Source organism: Maniola hyperantus, chromosome 28 (genome assembly GCF_902806685.2).
Source record: "Maniola hyperantus chromosome 28, iAphHyp1.2, whole genome shotgun sequence".
Taxonomy (NCBI): domain Eukaryota; kingdom Metazoa; phylum Arthropoda; class Insecta; order Lepidoptera; family Nymphalidae; genus Maniola; species Maniola hyperantus.
Genome location: NC_048563.1, coordinates 3998645 through 4009999, shown reverse-complemented (window position 1 = coordinate 4009999; position 11355 = coordinate 3998645). Strand labels below are relative to the sequence as shown.

Here is an 11355-nt window from a genome sequence, read left to right as displayed (position 1 = left end):
AAAGAGTATGTAATACTTTCTTATATTTACAAAGTACTCTGTGGTAATACTGTCTACAGCTATTGCTTATTCGTCTGTGGCGTATGTTCGACATTTCTAGTGAGGTGTATATTAAAATCGATCTTTTGTTTCCTATAGGCACCTATATCGATCTTTTGTTTCCCATAGACACCTATAATAGGTACTTAAAATCGATAAAATTTACTACGGTAAATTTTTCGACTAAGAGCTAGCGCGCGCACCACACCGCACGGTCCGTACCTCTGGTCCGTACCTATACTAATAGGTGTTTTCCTATACAATTTCTGTGACAACTCCTTACCTACCTATTATACCTACTACCTATATTATATTACCAGACGTGAATCGTAGTTAATAGGCTATTAACTACGATCACAGAGTACTAACTACGATTCACGACTCACGAGATACAGCCCGTTGACAGATAGACGGGCGGAAGGACGAACGGACAGACGGGCAATGGAGGCTTAGTAATAGTAAGGGCCACGTTGGCATAAAAATAAATAAAAATCTGTTTTAGAATATAAAGGTCATAGATACCCCACTTGGTATAATTATCTTACTTTGAAAATTTAAACACATTTTAATTTTTTTTGTGTGATGTACCACAAATCCATAGTTTTCCGATTTATTCCTGTACTTGTTCTATGCCAAATTTCAGAATTCTAGGTCAACGGGAAACAGCCTATAGGTTTTATTGATAGACACAACAGACAGACAACAAAGGGATCCTATTAGGGTTCCGTTTTTCATTTTGATGCACGGAACCCAAATGACCAAAATATAATATTTAGCTGCTTTTTAGTCAGCGTTTGAAATGAAATCTTGACCTAGTCAAGTGGTCACGGTCATTAGAGAGTCTTTGAACCACATTTTAGGTTGTTTGTTACATTTTTTTCATCTTTTTATTTGACAATGAGAAAAAATTGATTAAATACTGAAGTTCTATGGTCACGTAACTATTAGTGCGTGTACCTTTAGAGTTCTTAGGGTACTGACTACTGAATAAAGAATGGTTTACAAATACTGTAACAGAAGAGACTTAAGAGGTTAGCTTTCGATGTTCACTACCACAAGTACCTTGAAATGAAAGATCCTATTACTGTAAAGGATTATTTAAATGATAAGCAAGCTTGGGAATGAGTTGCTTAACGTGCTTAATTTTGTAAAGTGGTGATAATAAAAAGAATACCCGGCTGAGTTTATTGTGGGCTCTTCTCAGACCTGGGCGCGTTTGGAACCCTCGTAGCTTTAGTTTTAAGTTTGCGTAATAATTATTATCACCACATATGTCTTACAAATACAACATCTGACTATCAAAAAGAGTAATTTATTACCTATTTCGAATAAATCATTTGACTTTGACTTTGACTACCTAGTACCCTGTAGTAGTAGGTAGTCCTGTTCAGACACGCTGGCCCCTTCCCATTTACATGGAACCAACAACAAAGCAGGTGCGGCATGTGAAGCGGCTGAAAAAGCCAAAACATGCAAATACAGGGGTCTAGGCTCCGAATATGAATTTGTCCCATTCGGTGTCCGGACCAAGTGTTCGCCTTTTTTTTAACAGCCATGTTAAATGACTTATATTCCCCTTTCCTCTCCAACTAAGCGTCAAGCTTGTGCTAGGAGTAGGTACGACAATAGTGCAACGGGCGGGGTTTGAACCGTCGACCTTTCGGTTTTCAGTCCACTCCTATATCAATTGAGCTATTGAAGCTCAAACCACATTGTCTTAACCAGTAAGCTATCACCACTTAACATATTATTATGTAAATTCTCCCTGAGTTGATTGTACGGTGTAACTGGGTGTAGCCAATTCGATACGCTGTATTCGACCTTGCTCTTAGAAGATGGCAATGACCTTGACATCTGTTTGAGATCTAGAAAAACCGGCTAAGTGCGTGGCGAGCCACGCGCAGTGTAGGGTTCCGTAGTCACAATCCTTGAAAAACAGTTATAACTCCTTAACCTGTGAACCCTACTTAGCCATGATAGTTTTCCTTTAAAATTGATTATATATACTACTGCTGTGAATTTTTTCACGTTCCTATATACTACTATTTGGCTGATAGAGGGGACACACACACACACATACAAACACACACACACACATGACTAATGAAAATTAGCAATTTAAAACATCAAATTTTACAAACGGATCTTTAAAAGACCTACGATACCCCACACTATGGGGTAGACGAGAAAAAAAATTCATCCCCACTTTACATGTAGGGGAGCTACCCTAAAAAATCCTATCAGATTATTTATCAAAATTTTATTTGTCGGCGTGATTAATATTTATACCCATGCCAAATTATAGGTTTCTAGCACTAATGGTCTCTGAGATTAACCGAAGACGGACGGACGGACGGATATGGCGAAACTATAGGGTTCCTTGTTTACTACGGAACTCTAAAAAATTGGTTTAAAAATATTCACACCTTTATACTCCCATACTATCCATACTAATATTATAAAATATGCGAAAGTGGGTTTGTCTATCTGTCTGTCTGTCTGCTAGCCTTTCACGGCCCATCCCGCTTGCATCCCGGACAAGGAAATCGGCAACTTTTTATCCCAAAAAATCAAAGAGTTCCCACGGAATTTTAAGTAAACCGAAATCGCGTGGTATCAATAAATAAGTACTTAAAAATTACAGTGAATGACCTAAAGTCCTAAAGGTTCTGCATAATGGCAGCTATTCTTTCTTTTAATGTGTGACCGTCTTTATGATACGTGATAAGAATCAAAGTATAGTTCGCGACAAGTCGAGATGGCAATCGGGGTATGAGGCGGGGGGTTCACCCCGCACTCACAGGTCACCCACGCTATCCCGCACCGGGATTGCCATCTCAAACTGTCGCGAACTTTACCTACGTACCTTTGAAAATATATACTTTTTCGTACCACTTGCTCAAAAAAGTGACATTCTATGCCACAAAAAGCGAACATAACAATATTCATTTTTAATCTGTTTAAAATAGGGAAAGAAAATTGTACTGAATTTCATTCATCCTCTAGGGAGAGAATGTGATTTAAATTTGGAATACTTACCGAAATGTATACTGAACTTTTTTTTATTTTATTTTTTATTCAGATACAAGTTAGCCCTTGACTGCAATCTCACCTAATGGTAAGTGAAAATGCAGTCTAAGGTGGGAGCGGGCTAACCTGGAAGGAGTATGGCAGTTTTTATTAAACCCATACACCTTTGGTTTCTACACGGCATCGTACCGGAACGCTAAATTGCTTGGCGGCACGGCCTTGCCGGTAGGGTGGTAACTAGCCACGGCCGAGACCTCCCACCAGACAGACTGACTACATCTGTGTTTACACCATTGAGTTTGAATATAAAGCATTATACATCTTTTTGAAAAAGGAATACGCATTTATTATGCAGTTATGATTATTAAATAAAATTACGAAAACCGACGAGGCCGTATGAGCTTCAAACCTTTGCTTTTCCGACAAAAAAATATTAGTCTAGGAATTTTGCGTTAAGTTTATTTCAATTTATTTTTAAAAATAAGTTAATGTTCTAAAAATACGTTTAATAAATGCTTATCTCATATTATTATTGTGTTAATTTTTTCGCAAATGGTACGAAAAGAAGAGTGAACTTAAATCGTCACCCACGACAGAAGACTGCTTTATCCCCTAGGTTAATAATCTACTAATTAGTACAGAGGTTACTAGAAGGTACCTGCCTACCAACATAAAGAACCTCTGTGTATTGATATTTTTGTTATTATTTGTCGCAAGGTTTAGTCGACTGCGGACGAGGTACCGCGTCTGTTCAAAAGATCAATAACTAAATAAAAATAAATTAAACTTGTACAATAAAACTGTGAAATAGAAACGTTTAGAACATCGATCAAATTATGGATGAAAACTAAATACCTAGGTATTTCTTTTTTCAAAAAACATATTTTATTTTTAACCAAAAATAAAATCAATGAGTTTTTTCAAAATAAACTTAGGTAGGTATACTTATATCTAAATTAAAACTAAATTTTGTTTTTAATTAAATGATATCTATTTTCAATGTTTACTTAGATTTCAGTTAGTTATTTATGTTGTGAAATAAAAAATAAGTTAAATTAATAAAGGAATAGTGCTTGCCATTTTTCTCAGAGCAAGTGTAGTCGAGTCGAATAATTTAAATAATAATATATTTTTTACTGAATACTAGAATGTGAATGACAGTGAAATATTAATTAAATTAAAATAAGATAAACAATGCAATACATAATTGAAGTGAAAATCGTTAGTAAAATATAACAAGAAACAATCATCCTTTCTATTGTTTAATGAAGCAGTAGTTAAAATTGAAATTATGGATTCCTGCAATTACAAAGAGGTGAAAAGTGTCGAGATTGTGGAAAAGGAAGACGAGTCAACAAAATCGATTTTGAAACAGGCAAGTAAATAAGTTTGTCATTTTCGTTTTTCTTAGCTTATTTTACTCGACTACAGCTAAGAATATTGCATAAACATAAACAGCTCTATTTCAGGGGGGCTCCTATAAGAAAATGGGGGGCTTTAAAGTGAAGGTTGAATTCGACGCTATATGTCAAACACGGCTTTGTACATATTAGAAACTGAAACTTGTGTATAATTTCAGTTAGGTATATCCTGTACTTGAACAACAAATATTAAAATTAGATAGTTATATATTTATGAAGAAACGAAATAATTTAATTTTAATGAACATCATAATTTCACAATAACTTCATAACTTTATTTATGTTGATGTAATAATAAATTGTGTTCTATAAAATAAAATAAAAACCGGAATTATAGTATACCAACTTGTTTACTGTAATTATAAGCAATTATATTATGTACTGATACTTAAAAGAATGTATCTAATTACACATTTAAAATTGTAATGAAATAATATTGAAAATTTATCTTTTTTCAGTAACAAATTTAAAGGCTTATTTATTTACTTTCACACTAAATAACACACTTACTTAATAACATTTTTAAACTTAAAAATTTCACAATAAATAATAGCGAAGCAAAACTTCTTGCGTTATTGCTCTCAGAATTTTAACAGGCTAATGTCCGCGAGATCTTAGTTCGGGCGAACCACTATTAAAGGTTTAGTTAGTTTTAGATCAACATAGCAATGCAGGATTTCATTCGTACTAGGCTAAGTAATTTCAACTTACTTAACCAACAATAACTTTCAAACCGCATGCGTCTGTAGCATGACCTAAACAGAAAACCGGCCAAGTGCGAGTCAGGCTCGCGCAATGAGGGTTCCGTCCTACAGTCGTACTTTTTCGACATTTTGCACGATAATTCAAAAACTATGATGCATAAAAATAAATAAAAATCTGTTTTAGAATGTACAGGTGAAGACCTTTCATATGATACCCCACGTGATATAGTTATCTCATTTCAAAAGTTGAAAATACTAATTATTAGTTCATGACCACAATTTAATTTTTTTTGTGTGATCTAACCCTAAATTCACGGTTTTCAGATTTTTCCCCAAATGTCAGTTATAAGACCCACAGACAGACAGACAGACAGACAGACAGACAAAGTGATCCTATAAGGGTTCCGTTTTTCATTTTGAGGTACGGAACCCTAAAAACGAGCTTTTATCCATTACCAAACCCACCTTTTCAGATTGCAGATATGTAGTTTGTTTTCTGTTATTATTTTCCTCAAAGAATTTCGATGCAGTTTTTTTGCATAACATAATATATAAGTAGGTACTCGAGACCGTAATGATTATGGTATGACAATAAAGCAGGTTGCAGAACCTACTTTGATAAGCTTATTTTAAGAATATTTAGGCCTCTAGGGGTGCTGCAGTCTGCAGTCATTAGTTTTTTTTAATAACGATTATAATAAAAATACCTATTTCATACAGGGGGAACGCTGCCAGTATCTTCGGAACCTTGCCTAAAGGGACTCCTTTTAATAATATATTTTAGTTATAATATTATATTTTTTAAGGTTTTAGTTTTAGTTTAAATTATTAATTAATTAACTTATAATTTGAATATAATATTGGTTCTGTGCCTAAACCTCTACGCATTTCATACATGGATGTTTGTATGGAATATTTTCATTTGTTTGGTTATCTCGTAGGCTTGTATGTATAACAGTACTATTTAGTTGATGCCCGCGACTTTGTCCACTTTTGGTTTTTTAAACATAAAAGTTAGGAGGGATAAAAAGTAGCCACTGTGCCAAATGACAATAAAATTGGTTGAATGTTCGGGCCACGAAAAGCTTGCAGGCAGACAGACACACTTTTGCATTTATAATATGACTAGCTGACCCGCCCCGGCTTCGCTCGGGTGGAATTTAGAAAATAGAGGTGGGGGTTGAATTTCCAAAAATCCTGGAACACGTATTTCTATCATTTGTGACCGAAAACCCAAATACCAATTTTCATGCACATAATTTGAAAAATGACGTACTTTCGTACAAACTTTCATCCCCTATTTAACCCACTTAGGGGTAGAATTTCGAAAAATCTTTTCTTAGTGGATACCTACTCTTTACAAAGAACACACCCTCAAAATTTCATGTCTCTAAGACCAGCGGTTAAGGCTGTGCGTTGATATATATGTCAGTCAGTCAGTCAGGACTTTGAATTTTATATATACAGATATGGATAAGGATGGATATTACGGAATGGATATAGAAATAGTGCATCTTATTTAAACATTGATTGATGTTTTGTGATTATAAACCTGTAGATTAACCATATCGATAAAATATCTTCGTATCATTAAATTCTAATAAAATTATACGGTACAGTGTACCAGTATCTGAGATTTCGCCTTATCTAGAATATCTAGGTAAATAAATACAGTTGCCAGTATTTTATTTACATCTTTTTAACGACTTGATAATTTGTGGTTGCAATCGATAGCCGATAGGTAGGTAGGTATAATAGAGGCATACATTAATAAATCTGTGTGTCAGACAAGCAAACGTCGGTTTCCAAGCTTTTCATATCCCATCCGTTTAACCAATTGTGGCTTGCTTGAAATAGCTTGCAACTCGGATATGTGATCACCTAATTTTTAAGAACCCATGTTAATAATATACCTGTACCATAGTCGAGTAAAATAAATGATTAATGATTATAATGATTATTATTAATGTTAATCTTTTTTTTTTCTTCGGGGGAGGAAAAAATCCCTACGGACTTCTGCCTGCTGGCAGCATGTGTCCGAATCGCACGGACTAAAATAAACTATATAATACACCAAGGTGAGCACGGAACTGCGTATGCATTAGGTACTTCGTGCTGACCTCCTAAATTTCTATCTTCTTCTTCTCTTCTTTTTCCTCTCTTCTCTTCTTATCATTATTAATGTTAATCTACTTGTTTACAGATCCTCATAAGCAGTGCAGTATGGGCGCAGTTTTTCATGGGCGGCATGTGCGTCGGAGCGCCCACGGTGTTCATTCCACAAATAAGAAAGGAAGCAAACTCCACTGAGATCATTGACGAGGAGATGGGCTCTTGGTTGTGTAAGTTGCTTTCATTTTACCTCCCAAATTGAAGTTAAGTTTCAGCTACAGAGCTTTTGAATAGAATAGAATAGAATTTATTTTATTCAAGAAGACTTACTTATTACAAGTGTTTTTGAATCGTTAACTAGTTTAATTTACCACTGGTTCGGAATGCCGTTCCTACCGAAAAGAACCAGCAAGAAACTCGGCGGTTGCTCTGTTCAAGTCATCAATTTACAATATTATTATACCATTCCTACTGTACAAGCAATTGCAGCCCCGTGCATTGCTGGAGCGAGTCAAATCCAAGCTTTCTTATCATTTACATAGTCTTCCACTGTATATTATCCTTTTGTTAAGAGCAATAGAGCAATATGCTTTTTTTTGCCTTTAATAGATTTTTTAAATTTGTGTAAAGGCATGTCTAAAATTGTTTGTGGAATTTTATTATAAAATATTTAAAATATTACACTCCCATTCCCACAAATGACTTTCCCACTTTCGCGAGTCGTAGCGTAGGAGTTGCAAGTTTAGCTTTAGGTTAGAAGTTGGAGCTTCTTAAGGTTCTTGAGGTTAGAGCCATAGGACATAGGGTGTACGGGAGCGATGTGCAGGCTCGACCGTACCAAAGGGAGACCTCCCACCGAGCGGTTGGCTGTGCTCGGTAGCGCCAGTTGGGCCGACGGTTGTATCTTGAAACTTCTATGTATAGTCCAGATTGCAGAAAACTCCGTTAGTGCGAGCACTGTCGGCGGTACATTTGTTCGGGACTACGTTATGAAATTTTATCGATTGAATAGCGCTATCTAGTTGCATCTGTGGCAACCGCCACATAGGGCTCAAAGCTTTTTGGATTTTTCACACGACTGTCCAAAAAAGGAGTGAAATATTTTCAGGGGTATGCATCATGTCAGTTTTTTTTTTTCCACTATAATTTTTAAATGCCTGAACAGATTTGGATGAATGAATCCTTACATCATCCCGAGTGTCAATGGCAATAAATTTTTGGAAAAAAAATTGATTGTGGTAGGGGCATTTGTATTTTAATTTTTTTTAATTACCACTTGATAAAGGATCATATATTCATATTTTGTATAAATAAAACAATTTCTTTACAGTTTCAACCAGTGGCTTCGCAATGTACCCCTGGCTGATTATCCTGCCACTCTTCACCAAACGCTACGGTCGGAAGCTTCCTCAAATCATCACAGCGATCAGTTCCATGGCCATCTTCATCATCCTTTACTACAGCCAAAGTGTTATTCAGATCCTCGTATCCGAAGTCCTTCAAGGATTTCTATATGCTGGCAATGTAACAGTCAGAATTCTGATAGTAACTGATTATACATCGCCTAAATATCGAGGGATATTCTTAGCTATAAAATCAGCTAGTTTTTTCTGGGGTATTTGGGTTGCGAATGCTATAGGCACGTTTTTTTATTGGAAAAACATAGCTATTCTTGGATTTATTTGTGCAGTTTACACATTAAATGTATTATTATGGCCTGAATCTCCATATTGGTTGGCGAGTAAGGGAAGATTTGACGAATGCAGGAAATCTTTCAGATGGATTCACGGTATTAACGCACAATCTGAGCGCGAGTTAAAAGAATTGATCAAAGTACAGACTGAAAGAATTAGATTGGAGAATGAGTATGGTAAAATGGGGTTCATAGAAATGGTTAAAAGCAGCGAATTTTATAAGCCTGTATCATTATCCGCTGTAGCAATAATACAGTACCATTTTTCTGGTAAAGTTGTAATTAGTTTATATATATTGGATATATTTAAGAGTATAACTGCTGACGAATGGTCCGCGTACATGGCTATGTTAATTTTGGATGGCGTAACAGTTTTCGGGATGTATGTAGGATCATTTTTGTCGCGAATTTTGAAACGTCGGACCTTATACATGTCATGTTCGTTTACTGGTATAGCATTTTTGCTTACGATATCTTTATATCTGTTTTTGGTTAGATTAAACGCGTTGGGTGAAAATCATTTTGTTACTATTGCGTTGTTATGTTTATATTCTATATCAATAAGTTGTGGTCCATTAATATTATCAATATCTTTGTATGGGGAACTAATACCACAGAAATTTCAAGCAATTTCTTATACTTTAGTATCTTTAACATTTGGAAGTTTCTATTCCACACTTATCAAGGTTTCTCCGAGTATCTTCAGGACTTTTGGTATCGATGGCACATTTCTGTTTTACGCTATAACGTGCGGGTTATGTACTCTTTACCTTTATTTATATTTGCCTGAAACTAAGAATAAGACTCAGCAAGAAATAGCAGCGTGTTTTAAAAATAAGAATGAAGTTATTCAAAACGATAATACCTCGGCAGTTTTGCTTACGAATAAGACATACCTAAAGTAGGTTTTAAGTTTTTTTATATTCCTCTCTACATCTAAAGTCTCATTGATTGGGGGTTGTGATCCCTTCCATTGATTTGACGTGATGATGATTTATCGTAGTCAAGCGCTTGTATTTATAAAAAAAATTACAAAAAAAATAACCGACTTCAATACACAAACACTGAAAAGCTAATTGGCACCGACCCCAAAAAATATTATTATGGAACTATATTAACTCTTGTATACATAATATATTCGGTAATAAATTAAATTATTTTTAAATTTTTAGTGTTTGTGTATCGAAGTCAGTTTTATTTTTTAATGTAAAAAAATTTTATTTCACAATTTTTAGTGGCCGCATGGTATTAAAATATGCTATAACTGGTTCAAAATCTACTGTTTACTAAGCTATTACACTGATCGCGAGCAATTTACTCTTATCCGTTGAGGAGTTCCATTATCTATCTTCGAAGATGTTCATCAGATCTTCACCAAATTTAAATGAGACCAACTTTGAAGTATACCCTTTCAAACAAAAAAAGACTTTTCAAAATCGGTCCAGGCGTCTTCGAGTAATCCGGTAACATACATTTAAAAAAAATGATTCCGACGCATTGAGAACCTCTTCCTTTTTTTGAAGTCGGTTGAAAATGAAATTATTAATGTAATGTTATCTTAGTCTTAAGATTAATCTATATTACTAATACTGAACAAGCTGTGATAACCTAGTGGTTAGGACGTCCGCCTTCTAATCGGAGGTCGGGGGTTCGATCCCGGGCACGCACCACTAACTTTTTGGAGTTATGTGCGTTTTAAGTAATTAAATATCACTTGTTTTAACGGTGAAGGGAAACATCGTGAGGAAACCTGCATGCCTGAGAGTTCTCCATAATGTTCTCAAAGGTGTGTTAAGTCTACGCATCCGTGGTAGACTATGGCCAAACCCTTCTCACTCTGAGAGGAGACCCGTGCTCTGCAGTGAGCCGGCGATGGGTTGATCATGATGATGATATACTACTGAACCGATTTTGAAAATTCTTTCTCCAGTAGGTACAAAGCTACATTATCCCTGAGTAACATAAGCTAGATATTATTTCAAAATTTTAGAGATACGAAAATTAAAAATCATAATCTAAGTAGTTACCTACTTAGTTAGAAAAATATTTTTTTATTAAATACCTAGGTAACTATAAATACTTAAATATCATCTTTATTGGAAAATATTACGTCGGTATTGTTTTAATGCTTTTAGTACATACCTAATAGGTACAATATGATTATTTTCTTATGTTTTCTATTTAAGATTTTTGTATTTAATATTTAAAAATAAAACCTAGTTAAATACTATTCAATACATTTAATGTATAGTCTGACCAGGAATATAAAAAACTTGCTCTGGGGGCGCCACTAGTATATTGTTAATGAACAATATGTATTGTCTTGTATAAATTAGTTCCACGGGTTTACCGCAAT

At 34.9% G+C, this 11355-nt stretch overlaps 2 protein-coding genes across 7 annotated transcripts in view; one reads left to right on the top strand and one right to left on the bottom strand.

The window, feature by feature from the left end:
- Positions 1-11355, bottom strand: part of LOC117994968 (uncharacterized) — a 185032-nt gene that overhangs the window by 98275 nt on the left and 75402 nt on the right. The gene's annotated exons all lie outside the window — the stretch shown is intronic.
- On the top strand, positions 4351-9904 carry LOC117995172 (facilitated trehalose transporter Tret1-like). Its single transcript, XM_034983174.2, has 3 exons — positions 4351-4444; positions 7398-7536; positions 8637-9904. The coding sequence occupies exons 1-3, from the start codon at positions 4361-4363 to the stop codon at positions 9902-9904; spliced, it is 1491 nt and encodes a 496-aa protein (XP_034839065.1). The 5' UTR covers positions 4351-4360.

Coding starts and splice junctions, on each gene's coding strand:
- LOC117995172 (XM_034983174.2), top strand. CDS start 4,361: ATGGATTCCTGCAATTACAAAGAGGTGAAAAGTGTCGAGATTGTGGAA. Junction 4,445..7,397: donor CAAAATCGATTTTGAAACAG/GCAAGTAAATAA, acceptor ACTTGTTTACAG/ATCCTCATAAGCAGTGCAGT. Junction 7,537..8,636: donor GGAGATGGGCTCTTGGTTGT/GTAAGTTGCTTT, acceptor ATTTCTTTACAG/TTTCAACCAGTGGCTTCGCA.